We start from the raw sequence: 18,573 nt of genomic DNA, 5'->3' as shown, positions 1-18,573 counted from the left end.
AGCACTTGGGGAGGGGCAGCGTGCGGAGACTGGCTTAGCGGGGGCCTGGGGCTGTGGCACTGACCGGAGCTGCCATGGTCATTTTTTGACCAGGCGTTCTGGTTGAAAACTGGATGCCTGGCAACCCAACCCCACTGCCAGGGCAGGGCTGTAGGGATGGGGCACCCGCAGGCCGGGACCGTGGGCCTGTGTGTGGCAGTTAGAGCAGGGTCCCCAGTAGCTGTGAGAGCAGCAGGTCCCCATGCAGGGAGGCAGCACAGGGCATGGACAGGGCACTGGGTTCCAGCTGGTGCTGTACTCCTGGGTTAGGATGGCAACCCTCATCCTAGCCCCGCTTCCTTGCAGCGCTGTGCTCGGGGTCCAGGCCTCTTACCCAGGGGGTTCCTAGCAGCTCTGCCCCGACGCCTCCTCCAGCAGAGCAGGGCCCCGCAGATCAGCACCACGACAGCACCCAGGCTGAGGAGCACGGACCAGAGCAGCCCAGAGCCTGGGGAGAGAGCCAGGCAGTGAGCTGTGCCCCCCTCCACGGACCTGCCACAACCATGGGGCTGATCCCTGCCTCTGCCCCACAGCCCCTGAGACTGACTCTCTCCCCTCCCACAGCCCCCTGCCAAGGCTGACTCCATCCCCTCACCTATAACCCCCTATGGCCCGACTGTCCCTACCCCACAGCCACCCCCCCCCCCCACGGCTGACTCCCTCCCCTGCCCCACAGTCCCTATGGAGCTGATTCTGTTCTGCCCTCCACAGCCCCCATCCTGAGGCCACCTCCCTGCCCCACCCCGCAGCCCGACCTGGGATTGAGTTTCTTGCCCTCAGAACCTTGGCTGCCAAGCCCCTGCCCTCTGCCACAGGCCCTGAGGAGGAGGGCGAAGTGTGGGGCAGTGCAGGGCCCTGCGCGGGGGATGGCTAAGGGGTTGTCAACTGTCAATCACACAAACCTAAACACCCTTGCCCCGCCCCTGCCCCTTCCCCAAGGCCTCACCCCTTCTCACTCCGTTCCCCCCTCCCTCCGTTGCTCGCTCTCCCCCACCCTCACTCACTTTCACCAGGCTGAGGCAGGGGGTTGGGAGCGGGAGGGGGTATGGGCTCTGGGAGGGAGTTTGGGTGCGGGAAGGGGCTCAGGGCTGGGCTGCCCCCAGGGAACACTCCCAGCCCAAGGAGTCTGGGGGAGGGGGATGCGTTAGAGAGAGGGTTGGGGGCACTAGCTCCCAGAGGCCTCTTCCCAGCTGCTCTCACAGGCCCTGTCCCTCAGACTCCTCCCCAGGCCCTGCCCCCCAGACTCCTCCCCAGGCCCCACAGGCTCTCTGCCCCGCAGATCTGTGCTCTGGGTTTGCCTGCAGGGGTTGCAGCCTCCAGCACCGGAGCCAGGGCTGGCAGGAGAGGGAGCCCCGTGGCAGAGGAGGCTGCTCAGAGACCCAGGAGTGGTGCCCCAGGCTGAGCAGGGCTGTCGGAACCGCTGGGACAGCCAGTATCCTCGGTGTGGTGAGCAGGAGCCCTGGCGCTGCCCCCCTGGAGCCCGGCCACCCCCTGGCATGGCCAGGGTGTCACTCTCGCCCACCCCATGTCTGCAGGAACATGGGCATGGCTACGGCGCACAGCGCTGGTCACTCACCGGCCTGCCCAGCACACACCACGCTGGCCTCGGAGCCACGGCCACACAGCCCGGGACCCAGCCGGCTCAGCTGGCACTCAGTGATGAGAGACTCCTGGCCCAAGCAGCTCACGCCCTCCAGCCAGACGTCGCCGGCCCCGTGACCGAACTGAGCAACGCCTGGGGCTGACAGCGCCGTGCCGCAGCCCAGCTGCTTGCACACCACCCCCGCCTCCGGCAGGCCCCAGCCGGCGTCACACACGGCACCCCAGGTGTCGTTAATCAGCACCTCCACTCGCCCGGAGCAGGAGCTTGGGCCACTTGTCAGCCGCAGCCTCAGCTGGCCCTGATCTGAAACACAAAGCACAGGGCACAAGAGGCTGTTCCCTGCTGCCAGACGCCCGAATACCCGGCACCACACGCAGGGGGGGGGGGGGGTCTGCACAGAGCAGAGAGGAGCATTTCTATATCACCCCACCTGTGTGTGCGCACACGCACTCACAGACACACACGCACACCCCCACATGCAATGCCACACAAGCAGACACACACAGAATCCCATGCACAACCCCCATACGTCCCTATGCACCCCCACACATTGCCTCAAACACACACAGACTGCCATTAGGGTTGCCAACTGTCTAATCGCACAAACCCAAACACTCTTGCCCTGCCCCCTTCTCCGAGGTTCTGCCCCCACTCACTCCATCCTCCCTTCCTCGGTCGCTCGCTATCCCCCACCCACTTTCATCTGGTTGGGGCAGGCAGTTAGGGTGCAGGAGGTGGTGTGGGGTGCAGGCTTTGGGAGGGAGTTTGGGTGCGGGAGGGGGCTTAGGGCTGGGGCAGGCAGTTGGGGTGCAGAAGGGGGATGGGAGCTGCAGCCAATGGGAGCTGCGGAGTCAGCACTCAGGATCAGGCAGCGCCTAGAGACTGCCTGGCCACCCCTGTGCCTAGGAGTCAGAGGGACGTGGTGCTTGCTTCTGGGAGCCATGCGGAGCCAGGGCAGGTAGGGAGCCTGCCTTAGCCCTGTTGCGCTGCTGGACTTTAGCTCCTAAAATCTCCTGGATTGGTTTCAGTAGCCTCTGAGAGATCAAGGCCAATTCCGGGAGACTCCAGGGCAGTCTGGGAGGGTTGGCAACCCTAACTGCCACACATGTATGCAAGTATTCATAGACTGTCCTGTGCACACCCTTTCATACACACACACACACAGATGCTGCCACAAACAGGTACAGAGACAATCACACACAAACCCCAAAACACACACACACCACCACACCTAGGCTGACTCTCAGGGGTTAGCACCCTCTTCAGAGCCCCCACCCCACTATCAGCAGCACAGGCTCCTACCACCCTGTTTGTTACCTGAGCACACAACACTGGCATCTTCTCCGGGGTTACAGCCATGCTCTCCCCAAGGCCTAGCCTTGCATTCGGTGAGGGCAGCTTCTGTCCCTGTGCACTGAACCTCATCCAGCCACACATGGTCAGATCCTTGTCCAAAGTGAGCCCCATGTGGTGCTGATAATGCTGTCCCACAGCCCAGTTGCCTGCACACGACTTCAGCCTCAGACAAGCCCCAGGTGTCATCACACACTGTTCCCCACTGCTGGTTATGAAGCACCTCCACTCTCCCAGCGCAGCGACTTGGGCCGTTCACCAGTCTGAGCGAAGCCACTTCTGAAATGCCTGAGCCTGCAAACACCCAAGGGAATAAAGACTTAGGGAGGTTCCTGTGTATCTGATCTGTAGTGACACAGGGAACGTAGTGTCTTGAGACACAGGACTGGCTGGAGAGGCAGACTCTGGAAATTGAGAGCAAGGAAAATGCCATCTGCTTTTTGTTTTTTACTGTGTTCAGGGAAACAGGACTTTGTAAATAAACCAGACTGCACAAAAGAAACACTTGACTTGTGTAATCAATTTCTCCTCTGCCCAGAAACACCTGTCAAGGCCCCACTATGGATAATGCAACAAATGGGCAACACTCCTCATTTAGGAAGAGCAGAGGGGGCACATGGCAGTGAGGGGTGGCATCCTGACTTGCTTTACAGTTAGTGAGCACTCAACAGTGCTGGACATGGAAAGCATAGGGAACACTGTTCCCATTGAGACATGGCAAGAGGGGGTACCACTGGGATCTGCAACGCCCCACAAATCAAAGACTAGGGTGAACAGCACTTTGAACGCCTGCTGCAATGTGTTGAAAGACACTCTGTGTTGCTCTGGGGAATCAGTGTATGGGAGCCTGCAGGGATCTTGTGCTGCCACGAGAAAAACATCCCTGGAGTTTCTAAGAATGATCAGTGATAATTTTCTAACACAACAAGTATGGCCCCTGACTTGGGCTGGCCCTACAGGAGACTGATGGATAAAGGAGAATTTATCACAGAATTACAAATGGGAAGGTGCAGAGGTGCAAGTGATCCAGACCTGATTACACTGGCTATGTGCAAACACAAAACTGCCCTGACAGTGGTGATGGGGTGTACTAGATGTTTGCTGCCCTCTGCTGGACACCCCACCACTTTGGCACACCCTGCCCTGCTGGAAGGGAAGAGCAGCGAGTTCAGATCGCCAGGGGAAGCCTTGAGAGGTCTCCCACGATCAGCTGCAGGCAGAATCAGCGAGAGTTGGTCCCTCAGCACCTGGAAGCATGGGGAGCAGAGAGAGATCAGGGCCCAGCAGGGCAGATGAAAAGGGCTGGCTCCTTCTAGAGGCCCGTTCTGGTGAAGCTGGGACAGGGAGGGCTGGTGGGCCAGTTTCCCAAAGCTGAAAACAATTATGAGCAAAATTGTTTGAAAAGAAAGGTTTAAATCCAAACTGTGAATGATAATTGGAAAATGTTTAGGATGCCCTAGTGATTGCTCTGAATGATCCCAACTAACACTGCAACCCCCCCCCCCCAACCCCAGCTGTCAACTCCACAATCACAGAAGATGGATTAGTTGGTTAAAAAAATATCCTGGTTAAGAAGGGAAGTAATGCAGCAACAAATAATAATGATGATTAGTAATTAAAAACAATATCTAACAAACAGAAAATGAGGGAAGCTCAAAGCAAAGGCTATAAATTAGCAGTAAGGAGATGCAGACAGTTGATAAGGGAACCTAAAGTATCAGTGTATATAATCTATGGCCAGTACACTTCAGTACAGTTATACTGGGGCTGGTGGGGATTGCAGGGTTAGTTGGGATCATTCAGAGCGATCACTAGGGGCACAGAGCAAATAGGTAAGAGTCTCTGTGTGTAAACAGGAACTGAAGGCAGCCCTGGTATCTGTCATCTCTACAGGGTATGAGGGGTGGGATCGAAGAAAAGCCCAAGAGATCACAGTGCACCCCCTCAGAAAGGGGAAAGGGGGAAAGGAAAACACACCAGTTGGCTCTCCAGCAAGGCCAGAACAGCCAAAAGTTGCAGAGCTAACAACCGAGCAGATGGAGAAGAGGCCTAAATGCACAGAGGGCCCAAAGAGACGGGCTGTGGTGAGTCCAGGCTGCAGCAGGGAATGAGGGTGGGTGAGTAAGGGATGCAGAAGCTAAGATGAGGGTTGCCAACATTGTATTTAAAAATACAGGCCAGACCTCAGATGTCCCCAGTCTTGACTTGAACCCCTAGTGGCAAGTCCCTTCCCCCCACCCCCGACTTCCTAGGGCTTGTCTCTCTGCAGCATCTGGAGCTGGAGAGATCCCAGGGCCTCAGGTGCTGGGTCAGCAGCTGCTGCAACTCCTCTTCAGGTTCTGCGTGGGCGCCAGGTGCCGAGTTGGAGGCTGCAGTTGCTGGTCTTTGCCTGCTGCAGGGCTGTGAACCCTACGGGGGACGTTGGCAAGACTCTGCGAGCAGGGGGCTACACCCTGGAGTACTGATCCCCCCTGCCAGACAGAGCCCCTTCCTGACCATGGCCCTTCAGCACAGCTCCAGGGACCCAGCCCCGTTCACTCGCCCTCTTAGACGGAGCCTGCACCGGGGCCGTGCTCAAGGGCTGGAGTCAGCAGGGGCCCTGTCCAGCAGGGGTCCAGTATTCACAGGCGCATCTTTCTACTCCCCTCCCGACCCTGAGCGCAGCCAGAGAAAGCAGATATGGCTGCGCTCAGGGTCGGGAGGGGAGTAGAAAGATGCACCTGTGAGTACTGGCCCCTGCTGTTGGAATACAGGATAAAAGGTGTCCCATGCTGACTCAGTACGGGACAGGCAATTTTCTGTTTAAATAAGCGACATCCCTTGTAATATGGGACTGTTGGCAACCCTAGATGAGACCCAGAGCAATATCTGTCAACAAATGCTTCCTTACTGGACCACATCACCCTAGGCTACACAAAGGCAGCACAGAAAAAGGGGAAGGGTCTACAGTCTGGTAAAAACAGCAGAAACAGCTCCATCTGACCCAGCTGTTTCCAAACTCCACCCCTGCAGAATGTGATTGACAGCACCCTGCGGGTTGGCCACTCTGGGTAGGCAGATTGCAGAAGTTGCCTCAGGTGTAAGTCTTTCTGAGCTCAGCAATCAGAGGAGAAACAAGGGAGTGCCGTGCACTGTACAATGGGCCTACAGCAGAGTCATTGTCCCTCCCAGAAGCCTCACAGCTGCTCAGATGAAACCGTTCAAGACAGTGAAAGAAGAACTGGATGAGCATTTCATGCCACGCTGCACGGTGGTGTCTGAGCAGGAACAATTTCACTTATGTAAGCCAGAGAAGGGGGAGCCAGTGAATGAGTTATAAGAGCCCAGGAGCACCTAGTCGAACACTGTGGCTATTGGGAGGTGAGTGAAGAATGTATCAGAGACAGGCTCATGGTAGGGCTGAGGGTCAGCCAACTATCAGAATGACCCCAAAATGTACCCAACTAGACCGTTGCTGGTCTGAGTTCCAGAGAGTTCAGGAGAAGGAAGATGAATAGAAAACTTAGCAGAAGAGGGACTTTGACAGGGGCCACAGAGTCAAATCCTTGGGAACACCAAATCCCAGTGATCACATTGGGGTGGAAGATTCTCGAGAAAAGGGAGCAGCACTGGGATGTGCTGGGACCCCTTGATCCTACTTCGTTAGGGAATCATCTGTTGGAACTGGTGTCACAGTTTTGTAGGTTCTAAAGCCAGAAGGGACCACCGTGATCATCTATTCTCACCTCCGGTATAACACAGGCCAGAGAACTGTCCAGAAACAATTCCTAGAGCAGATGGTTTAGAAAAACGTCCAATCTTGATTAAAAAATTACCAGCAATGGAGAATCCACCACAACCCTTGGAAAATTGTTCCAATGCTTAATTACTGTCACTGGTACAAATGTATGCTTTATTTCCAGAATTTGTCCAGCTTCATCTTCCAGCCACTGGATTGTACTATACCCTTCTCGGCTAGACTGTTTGTTCCCTATGTAGGGACTTATAGACTGTGATCAAATCACCTGTGACGGGGTGGGGGAACCCTGTCCAGTGTGGGGTGAGTGCACCCCATCCTCTGAGCTGCCTCAGGTCGGTGAGGCCAAATGGCTAGAGTCAATACAATTGCCTCTGCCTCCAGTACTGTATAGCCTAGTGATCAGAGTCAATTCGGCTGCCCTTGTCCTCAGGGGTTAGAAAACCTGATGGTAAGGGTTGATATCCTTTATCCCTCAGGGCTGTGTGGCCCAATGGCCAGAGTCAATAGGACTTCCCCTGCACCTCAGAGCTGTGCGGTCCATCCTCAAGAGGGCCGTCAACTAGCGGACCAAGCTCTGGTTTGGAGGAATAGGGGTTGATAAGGAGGGCCTCCCTAGCTTTCCATGCCTTCAGCAGATTAACATGATACATGCGCATTGCATGACATCACACTGGTAGCTAGATCTCATAATCTACTGGTCTGACCCGCCGAGTGACCTTGAAGGGACCTTGCCACTTAGCCAGGAGTTTGGATTCCATCGAAGGTAACAGGAGTAGAACCCGGTTTGAAACTCGGTAAGTGGGCCCCTCTGTTATATTGCTGAGCCTGGGTCCTCTGGGCCTGTGTTAAATTTTCTCTTGCAAAGGTCCCCAGCATCAGGAATCGTTCCTGCAACTGCAACACATGATGAGCCACTCCCTTCACCCTCTCGATGGATACCAGGCCAGAAGAACCTCCGTGATACCCTCTGGAGGGTTTTTTCTCTGAGTGGGCCACATGTAAGAGGCCCCGGTACAATTTTCAAATAACCAACAGCTGTCAGAGCATTTCTTACGTCTGGGGTTCCTCCACTACCCTATAGAGGCAGTCCCATCTTGAAGTAGGGCCCCAAGAGGTCTGGGGCATACCGTCTTCCTCCTGGTCCCTAAGTGTGTCCTGTTCCCAGGCTCGACTAAGAGTCAGGTCCTCTTGTTGTTTGCGGACGAAATCACCATCACTTTCAAGTTCTGCATGTGAATCTTCTATGGGTGTGTCTGCCTGAGTGAGAGACAAGATCAGGGATCCTCACAAGCTGAGAGGGTCTTCTAGGCTGTGACTGAGGAGCTCCCTCAGTGTTGTCCCATCATTATCCGCTATTAGCGAGTAATGGGTGCATCCTTGCAAGAGTTTCCAAAACCACAGCGAGTCCCACCCCAAGATCACTGGATAGTGCAGTTTAGGGGCCACACCAACTTGAAGGGCTGCACTACGGTGGGAGATGTCTAGCATTGCCCAGGTAGTTGGATAAGAGCGCACATCTCTGTGGATGCATTGTAATGGTATTTGGGTCTTGTTCGGCTCAGGATCTGGGATCAGTTCACCCTGGAAAAGGGTCTGGCTACATCCAGAGACAATCAGCGCCACCACGGGTGTCCCATTTACAAGCACAGGGACTCCGAGCATCCTCGGGGTCCTCTTTCAAGTGCGTGGGCTGGGGATACCCAAACAGTTACTATCCATATAGTGACAATCCCAGAGGAAATATCCCTGTTGGCCACACACACAAGAACAGTCCCGGGCTTCCTCAGCTGATGGGTATGCTTTTACCAAGCCAGTCTCTGCTCAGGGGTCTTCTTCTTGCCGAGTTGAGACTCGGGTGGCCATCAATCTCCGGATCAGGTCTGAGGTAATGCCCAGGCACCCAGATGAATGTCATGGCCCTCCAGGTTTAGTCTGGTGTGTACTTTCCCCAATGGCTTACCTCTTCCCCCCGACTCACCAGTCGTGTGAGATTGCTCTACACTTTCGGCTGCTAAGTAAGCTTCCAGCAGTACAATGGCATCCACAAGTGTCACAGGCTGGTGTCACTATACCCTTTTCTTCCCTCCTGCCAGGAGCATTTGGGTGAACTGCTCAAGGTTTACAGCCTCTGCCTCCTGGGCTCCAGACCTCTTGTTGGACTCCAGCCACCTCCAGGCATAATCTCTGAGGCATTGGGCTCCTGCACCTCGGTCTAGCCCCGGTGGGGAACCGCTCACGATGGGATCACTGCTGGTACCAGTCTGGTCAAGGATGGCCACCTTCACCTTGACATAATCCAAGGCATCCTGGTGATCCAAGTTTTGGAAAGACAGCTGGGCTGGCCCCAGGTATGGGGCTAGAAGGGTAGCCCAGTGTTCTGGAGGTCACTGAGCGGCCATGGTCACCCTTTAAAAGTCACTGGGAAAGCCTTGGGGTCATCCCCAGGCCCCATCTTGGCAAGTTGCAGTGGGAGGCCAGGCAGCATGGACCCTGGATTGGACTCTGTCGGGGTGACAGTCAAAGTCCCCCTAGGCCAGAGTAACATTGCCATCTGCTGAACTAGCCTTTGCTGCTGGCCCTGTGGCTGCACAGGCTGTTCACCCATCAGTAGCTGTTGCTAGTTAACAATCGGTTGCAACAGCTGCGCCTGGTGCTGCTGTTGCTTGTGGTCGCTGGCTCTCAGGTAACCACTGCAAGACTTTATCAGACTCCACTTCTAACCCTAATATTCTGCCAGTGCTAATGCACTACAACACACACATGGAAAACCCGTCCCTCTGTCAGGTTTCCTAGCGTAAGCCTATCAGGAGGCTTCGATCGGTGCCCACGTTCTGCACCATGTGTGACGGGGTGAGAGAACCACAATGAATGCGGGCGAGTGCACCCCCTACTCTGAGCTGCCCTCTGCCTCAGCGCCATGAGTCCAATGGCTACGGTCGATATAATTGCCTCTGGGATGGTATGGCTGAGTGGTCAGAGTCAATTCTTCTCCCCTTGTCCTCAGGGGTAGAAAACCTAATGGTAAAGGTTGATACAGATGCCCTCTCCCTCAGGGCTGGATGGCCCAAAGGCCAGAGCCAATAGGACTGCCCGTGTCTCAGGGCTGTGTGGCCCAATGGCCAGAGTCAGCAGAGTTGCCCTCACTCGCAGGGCAGTAAGGCCTTGTGGCCAGAATCAGTAGAGTCGCCCTAATCTGCAGGGCGATAAGGTCTTGCAGTCAGTGCCAATGGGCCACCAGCTGGGGGGTGTGTGTGGCAGCCAGGGTAAGAGGACCCAGGCCCACCCTGCTCCACTGGGTCCCAGCCCAGGGCCCTACCAGTGTCGAAGCGCTCCGCCACTGAGTCAGCGGAGCTCCAACCAAAATACACCAACTTCCCACAGGACTATAGCTAGTCCCCCCCGGGCCACTTCCTACCATGTCTCTTGGAGCTGCCGTCGAGATCACCAGGCTTCTCGTGCATGCGGTTCTCAGTGACTCTGATCCCTCTCGGGTGTCAGCATGCACTTGGGCATATCTCTGGTCTCGGTGCCTCCGGCATCCACAGTCAGGGGTTCCAGCTGTTCCTGGGCAGGAGCCAGCAAGGAACATCTTTCCTGCTCAGTAGTCAGCCCAAACTGAGCCTAGCTGCTCCCTTTTATACTAGGGCTGCACCTGGAGCATGCCCAGTAGGGACGTGGGGATATGACTTCCTCAGCTCACAGCAGGGAGTTAACACTTCCCCTTCCAGTATGGGGTGAGTGCACCTCCCCACATCACCCTTTAACCTTCTCTTTGTTAAACAGATTGAGCTCCTTGAGCCTACCATTACAAAGCATGTTTTTTAATGCTTTAATCATTCTCGTGGCTCTTCGCTGGACCCTCTCCAATTGATCAACATCCTTCTTTAATTCTGGACACCAGAACTGGACACAGGATTCCAGAAGCAGTCACACCAGTGCCAAGTACAGAGATAAAATTACCTCTCTGCTCCCATTTGAGATTCCCCTATTTATGCATCCCAGGATCACAATAGATCTATTGCCCATAGTGTCACACACCCGGAGCAGGGTGAGGCAGGAGATCACTCACACTTGCTAGGCAGGGAGAGGAGGGAAATCGCTCACGCTCCCTCAGCAGGCCAGGCAGGAGATTCCTCCTCTGGCACAGTAAGGCAGGAGATCATTCACACTACCTCAGGCACAGCAAGGCAATAGATCGCTCAAACTCCCTTGGGCAGGGTGAGGCAGGAGATCTCTCACACTGCCTCGGACACAGTGAGGCAGGAGATTACTCACACTCCCTAAGCAAGGCGAGGCAGGAGATCGCTCACCCTCCCTTTGGCAGAGGTGTCCTCCTCTCATCTCCCCTCCAATTGGCTAAGTCATCCTTCCATCCCCCTGGGTTCACCCTATCACAGAGCTCAACATCCTTGGCAAATTGACACACTGCAGTATTCCCCAGTTCCCATGTATGCTGCAAGAAGCTTGTCTCCCTTTTTCGTCAGACCCAATAACCTGAGTTATGTATCCAACACATGTTCTTGCTGCTCCTCTCTGCAGATATTAAGGATCTGATACTTTCCTGTCTTATCTGTCAGCAGGGAGAGGCAAAAGTCCTTTGGGAGTCATGCCCTGCCCCAACCTACTAATGGTCACACAGATGGACTTGAAAAGCCCACTGCCAGAAACACTGCTTGGAAATTGGAAATAGTCACTGACCATGTACGACACTTTCCCAAAGCATGTGGTGCTGCAGTGACTGAAGGGTGAAAGGACTGAAACAGCTATGACTGCACTGATGAAACAGATAGGGTTGCAGTTCATCCCACCAGGCTGCATCTGCAGTTATGAGGAGAAGGAATTTGTATCACGGTTACTGCACGAGGTTTGCTGAGAACTCCAGATAACCAAGGTGAGTACCCGTGTTGCCTATCCTGTGAGTAAAGGGGCAGTGGAGAGAGTAAACCACACCACTGGTTCCATTCTTACAGCCTGAGTTGATGAAGACCAACAAGATTGGGAAATGAAGATATCATTTGTTATCTTAGCACAGCCATCAATCAACTATGCCTTACTCTGCTTCTGAGATAATTTGTGGACCCTGAAAACCCGGGCTTCTCAGGGACTTGATGTTCAGCAGCAAGAACTGGCTAGGCCCCCTGCACCTACACAGGTCAGAGATACGGTGGAGTCTTAGGGCAGGTCGACACTACCAACTCATTGTAGCTGCACAGCTGTAGCGCTTCTGATGAAGGTGCTCTAAGCCAGGGGGTTTCAACCTTTTTTCATTTGCGAACCTTGAAATATTTCGAATGGAGGAGGGGACCCCTTTGGAAATCTCAGAAATAGTCTGTGGTCCCCCAAGGGTTCATGGACCACAGGCTGAAAACCACGGTTCTATGGTAACGACAACCTTTTGTCACCACAGATTGAAAGCCACTGCTCTCAGTCGAGGGGAGAGCTCTCCAGTTGGCTTACTAACTCCATCTCCGTGAGAGGCAGTAGGTATGTCCACGGGAGATGCTCTCCTGCCAACATAGCACTTTCAACATGGGGAGCTGAGGTCTGTGTACCTACGTCACTCAGGGGTGCGGATTTTTCACAGCCCTGAGCAACGTAGTTATACCGAAGTAATTGTGTAGTGTAACCCTGGCCTTGTCTCAGTGGCCTGTGGACAGCATTCCAGTAGGTGGAGGAAAAGAGGAGCCGGAAGGGAGCGTGGCAGACACGAGATGCCAGGAGAGAGGAGAATGGAATGCCTGTGCAGGAAGGACAGAAGGTGCAGCAGCGGCTACACGCCTGGAAAAAGCCTCCTGGAAAACAATCCCAAACGTACTCCTTTTTGGAGGGGATTTTACATGGTCATTAAAAGCTGAACAATTTATCCTTGCTGATACCGAAATGATGCAACTTACCTCAGCACACTGCCATCTTCTACAGACAGCCTGTCCACCACAGATAGGCCTCACTCACCGAGAGGGCATGAACCCTGAACTCACTGATAATCTACGTCCAGCTATGACTGATATCTCCATGAGCGAATACAGGACTCGAGCAGGCAGGGTGACAAGGAAACCTGTGTGGATGGCAGAGTACCTGGGTTCCTAGGAGTTATTGTTTTAAATTCTCATTTAACTGGCAGTGGGGAGGGGAAAGCTCTAGTGATCAGTGCAGACAGCACCAATACCAACAGATGGGGCTGATGCTGGATCTTTATCTGAGTCTTAAGTTACAGAGAATGACGCAGAGAAGGAGCAAAGAAGCCCAGACACAGCCAGAGAATCGCTGATCATGTGACCTTCTGAAACCTGCTAAGAGCCTTGGGGTCAGGGTGAGCTGAGAGAGACTTTGAACTGTGAGCAACGAAATTCTCCCCCTTAGTTTGATTTCTGCTGTGTTCAGCGAGACGGGACTTTGTACATGCTTTGTACATAACCAGGACTGCGTTGCAGAAATCCAGCAATGTTAATAACTGTCTCCCTCCTCTTACTTGATATTCCTCCACTTACACATCGCAGGATCATGTTTGCCCGCTTAGCTACAGCATCTTCAATCTCCCCTTCTATCAGAAACAACCCACTTGATCCTGAAAATTAGCTAACTGCTCCGATCAAAAAGGAGTAACTACAGTAAAAAGTAGTGTTTGCAATGTATCAGGAACAAACAGAAATCCTAGGAATGGCCTAGATCCGATGCATGGCAGGGATGGTAAAACTGTCAATAAGGATGCAGAAAAGGCAGACATGGGAGATCAGTATTTCTGTTTTGCCTTTGGGAAGAAGCAGGATTACAGGTTCGGTTGATAAATATAACAGTATTTATGTACTATATGTAAGCACGATCTGAATGAGGGAAAGGACACTTGCCCAACATACTCTGGGGTGGGTATTTGCTCATGGTCATATGCTTTTGAATGGTGGTTGTGGTGTTTTCCCAAACTAATGCGGGTTCCTTTTGCCTTTTCATTAGATATTATCTTTGCTATACGCAGAGTCAGTGCTTGCAAGTTGGCAAGTATTGCCTTTGCAAGGCGCCCGAGGTGGTGTTTAATTTTCCCAGATCAGTGGGTGGGGGCTTGAGTCGGTTCTGTTTTGCTTTGTTTTGTATTGTGTTTCTTCTGTTTTGTATGGACCCTGACCCTTGCTGCCAGCTCCACCTGCCAGAAGGTTGCCCATACTTAGACTCTGTAAGGAGTTAGATATTCTGATAAGAAACATTAACACTATACAGAACCAACATAATACGTGGGGCGTGGGGGGTGGGTGGGATTGTTTCTGGTGGGGTCTCACAGGGATCTGGTCTTGATCCAGTGCTATTCAATATCTTTATCTACTCTAGAAGAGTATATCAATTCCTTGTTGGTAAAGTCTGCAGGAGACACAAAGACTAGTGGAGCAGTAAATAATGATGAGGCCAGGTCCTTTCTACACAGCGAACTGGGTCACTTTGTAAGATGGACTCATTTGGACAACATGTATTTAAACACAGACAAGTGTGAGGTCACACACCTAGGAACAAAGGCCCACGTCTTCAAGGGTATTTAGGTGCCTAAGTCCCATTGACTGCACTGGGATGTGGCTGCCTGAGTCCCTTTTGGGATATAGGCCAAATAACATAGGTCACGTGTACAGTACAGGGGACTGTAATGTGGAAAGGAATGACTCCACAAAGAATGTAGTGGTTGTAGTAGAAACCAACTGAACATGAGCTCTCTGCTCGGTGCTGTAGCTAGGAGGGCCACTGCAATCCCAGGATGTATAAATTGGAGAATGATGTTGAGTGGGATCAGGGAAGTGGTATCACCTCCATAAACGGCATTAGCGAGACCATTACTAGATATTGTATCCAGCTCTGGTGTCCACTCTTCAAACGGGATGATGACCAATTGGAAAGGGTTTAGAAAAGAGCGCCAAGTAGGGTCTGAGTTCTAGAAAACCTGCATCACAATGAAAAAAACGTAGGAAGCTCTGTCATAGAATCACAGAATATCAGGGTTGGAAGAGACCTCAGGAGGTCATCTAGTCCAATCCCCTGCTCAAAGAAGGACCAACCCCAACTAAATAATCCCAGCCATGGCTTTGTCAAGCCAGGCCTTAAAAACCTCTAAGGATGGAGATTCCACCACCTGCCTAGGTAACGCATTCCAGTGTTTCACCACCCTTCTAGTGAAATAGTGTTAAATTTGCAAATGAATTTTAGTTCTGCAGTTTCTTTTTGAAGTCTGTTTCTGAAGTTTTTTTGTTCAAGTATGGCTACTTTTAAATCTGTTATAGAATGTCCAGGAAGACTGAAGTGTTCTCCTACTGGCTTTTGTATGTTACCATTCCTGATGTCCTGATGTCTTCTTCTTCATTTGCAAATTTAACACCATTAATTAGGGCTTGAATAGGAACTGGGAGTGGCTGGCTCACTACAAAAGCAGCTTTCCCTCTCCTGGAATTGACACCTCCTTATCAATTATTGGGAGTGGACTACATCCACCCTGATCGAATTGGCCCTGTCAACACTGGTTCTCCACTTGTGAGGTAACTCCCTTCTCTTCATGTGTCAGTATATAATCCCTGCATCTCTAATTTTCACTCCATGGATCTGAAGAAGTGGGTTTTTTTACCCACAAAAGTTTATGCCTAAATAAATCTGTTAGTCTTTAAGTTGCCACTGGACGCCTTGTTGTCCTCTTCATACCAGCGGCCAACTAGACGTTGAGCTGTTGATCGCTACTCGTTGAGCCCGACGATCTTTCTATCCACCTTACAGTTCATTCATCCTATTTAGTTTAATTAAGAGAAAGTTAACAGATGACTTGATTACACTCTATCAGTACCTATTGAAGGACACAGAGGGCTCTTGAATCCAGCAGGCAAAAACAGAATGAGATCCAGTGACTGAAGCTAGATATATTCAGAAATATCAGGGCATTGATACCAGTGAGGTTAATTAATTCCTGAAACAATGTATCTAGGGACATGTGAGATCCTCTGGCACTTTAAGTCTATACAGGAAGAAGAAGACTGGGCGTCTTTCTTAAAAATCTGTTACAACTCAAACAGAAGTTGTGGCCTTGGCTCAAGAGAGATTCTCTCTAGCCTTGTTTTGCTGATGGCCTGACTCAATGCTCAAAACGCTCCCCTCCAGCCTTAAACTCTGTTAGTCTGAACAGGCTCCACCCACCGAGACTGCATGAGAATGGGAGAACAGGATCTCTCCTCGCCACTGAAATGAAGCCACCTCTTGGGTAGGGCCAGGCAGCTGAGAAACAGGACAGGGAAATATGGCCCAGCTGTTTAGAACAGGAAGTGGGGAAGCAGCCTGAGTCCAATCATAGCTCCCGAAGAACATTACAGGTTCAGGATTAATTAACTAAGATGCAAATTGGCCACAAGAATGGGGATCCAAGACCTACTCTTGACAAAGTGACTCTCATTTCTAGTCCATGTAATTGGCTATGGGCTCAATTTGACACCATACCCAACCAGTGGGGTCTGTGATTACACAGTGCCCCATTGTGCCATAGCAGGGCAGGGGGTCATAGATTCATCGACTCCAAGGCTACAAATGTACCTTTTTGAGCATCTAGTCTGATCCTAGAGCAGAGCTTTTACAGAAACATCCATTCTTGCCTTAACAATTGTCAGCAATGAAGAATCCACCACAACCTGTGGTAATTTGTGCCAGTGGTTAATTACCCTCACCATTCTAAATGTATACCTCATTTCCACTCTGAATTTGTCTAGCTTCAACTTCCAGCCATTGGATCCTGTTCTACCTTTCTCTGCTAGATGGAAGAGCCCTTTATTAAATAGGTTTCAGAGTAGCAGCCGTGTTAGTCTGTATTCGCAAAAAGAAAAGGAGTACTTGTGGCACCTTAGAGACTAACCAATTTATTTGAGCATAAGCTTTCGTGAGCTACAGCTCACTTCATCGAATGCATCTGATGAAGTGAGCTGTAGCTCATGAAAGCTCATGCTCAAATAAATTTGTTAGTCTCTAAGGTGCCACAAGTACTCCTTTTCTTTATTAAATATTTATTCCCCAGGTAGATTCTTGTAGACTGTGATCAAGTCACCTCTTACCCTTCTCTTTGTTAATAGATTGAGCTCCTTGTGCCTATCACTGTAAGGCTCTTATCCTTTAATCATTCTTGTGGCTCTTCTATGACTCTCTCCAATTTATCAACATCCTTCCTGGATTGTGGGCACCAGAACTGAATACAGTATTCCTGCAATGGCCACAGCAGTGCCAAATATACAGGTAAAATATCCTCTCTACTCCTGCTCATGATTCCTCTCTTAATACATCCCAGGATTGCATTAGCCCTTTTGACCACAGAGTTTCAGTGGGAGCTCATGCCCAGCTGATTGTCCACCTCGACCTGGAAATCTTTTTCTGAGTCACTGTTTCCCAGGATATAATCCCCCATCGTGTAAACATGATCTGCATTCTTTGTTCGTAGATATAGAAATTTACATTTAAATGTATATTGTTTGCTTGCACCTAGTTTACCAAGCAATCCAGATCAGGCTGAATCAGTAACCTATGCACTTCATTATTTACCACTCCCCCAATTTGTATCGTCTGCAAATTTTAATGCCTATGATTTTATATTTTCTTCTCAGTCATTGATAAAAATGTTAAATATCATAGGTCCAAGAACCACTCCCTGCCATGTTAATTTTATACTGTTCTAAGTTTTTTAATCAAAATATTTTGCGGTACCTTACAGAAGTCTAAGTCTATTTCATCCACACTATTACCTTTGTCAACCAAACTGGTAATCTCATCCAAAAAAAAAAAAAAAATCAAGTTAGTCTGACAAGATCTATTTTCCATAAACCCATGTTCATTTCCATCAATTACATTACCCTCCTTTAATTCTTTATTGTTTGACTCCCATATCAGCCACTTCATTATCTTCCCTGGGATTGACGTTAGGCTGACAGGCCTTTAATTAGCCGAGTTATCCCTTTTACTCTTTTTAAAAATTGGCACAACATTAGCTTTCTTCCTGGCTGCTGGAGCTTTCCTAGTGCTCCAAGACTTATTGAAAATCAATAACAACAGTCCAGCTCCTTACTTGGCTGTTTTAAAACCCTTGGATGCAAATGATCTGGACCTGCTGATTTTAAACTATCTACCTTTTGTGGCTTCTGTTTAACATCCTCCTGACAGATCAGTGGAATGGACAGAGTATTATCATCACCATATGGTGAGACTATACGATCTCTTTTTCCCAAATACAGAATGAAAATATTTATTGAACACTTCTGCTCTTTCTGCATTGTTATTGATATTTCTCTCATTTCCATCTAAGCATGGACCGATATCATTGTCAGGATTCTTTTGGTTCTTAATATATTTTAAAAATATATTTAAATATATATTTATTTTAAAAATATATTTAAAAATATATTTATTCTTTTGGTTCTTAATATATTTTCTTATTGCCATTAACTCTGCTGGCCACAGATGTCTTATTCTGCCCCTTTGCTTCCCTTATCAATTTTCTACTAACTAGAACAATCAAATGGGGATGAAGGCCTCTCCACACAGCACACACACCCCTCTCTGCGGTAGAGGCTCACCGCACAGTGGTGGGGTGCTGGGGTCAGCACTAACTCAGACAGGAAAGCATGCTCTATTGAGCTTCCCAACAGGCTCTCTGCAGCATCAACAGGGCAAAGGAAGGTGAGAGTTACCTGAGCACACAACACTGGCATCTTCTGCATAATTGAAGTTATGATCTCCCCAAGGCCTAGCCCTGCATTCGGAGATGGCAGCTTCTGACCCCGTGCAGTTAACATCATTCAGCCAGGGACAGTCAGATCCATGTCCAAACCGAGCCCCATGTGGCACTGATAAC

At 50.8% G+C, this 18,573-nt stretch overlaps 1 protein-coding gene across 1 annotated transcript in view; it reads right to left on the bottom strand.

Moving 5' to 3' along the window:
* Window positions 1-18,573, bottom strand: part of LOC140902093 (scavenger receptor cysteine-rich domain-containing protein DMBT1-like) — a 44,944-nt gene that overhangs the window by 8,498 nt on the left and 17,873 nt on the right. The window contains exons 10-12 of the mRNA XM_073321784.1: window positions 2,960-3,289; window positions 1,616-1,945; window positions 374-487 (exon numbers count right to left, since the gene is read on the bottom strand). Coding sequence (XP_073177885.1) covers window positions 374-487; window positions 1,616-1,945; window positions 2,960-3,289 — 774 coding nt within the window. The remainder of the gene's footprint in view (window positions 1-373; window positions 488-1,615; window positions 1,946-2,959; window positions 3,290-18,573) is intronic.

Source organism: Lepidochelys kempii, chromosome 23 (assembly GCF_965140265.1).
Source record: "Lepidochelys kempii isolate rLepKem1 chromosome 23, rLepKem1.hap2, whole genome shotgun sequence".
Lineage (NCBI taxonomy): Eukaryota > Metazoa > Chordata > Testudines > Cheloniidae > Lepidochelys > Lepidochelys kempii.
This window is presented reverse-complemented; position numbering and strand designations above follow the sequence as displayed.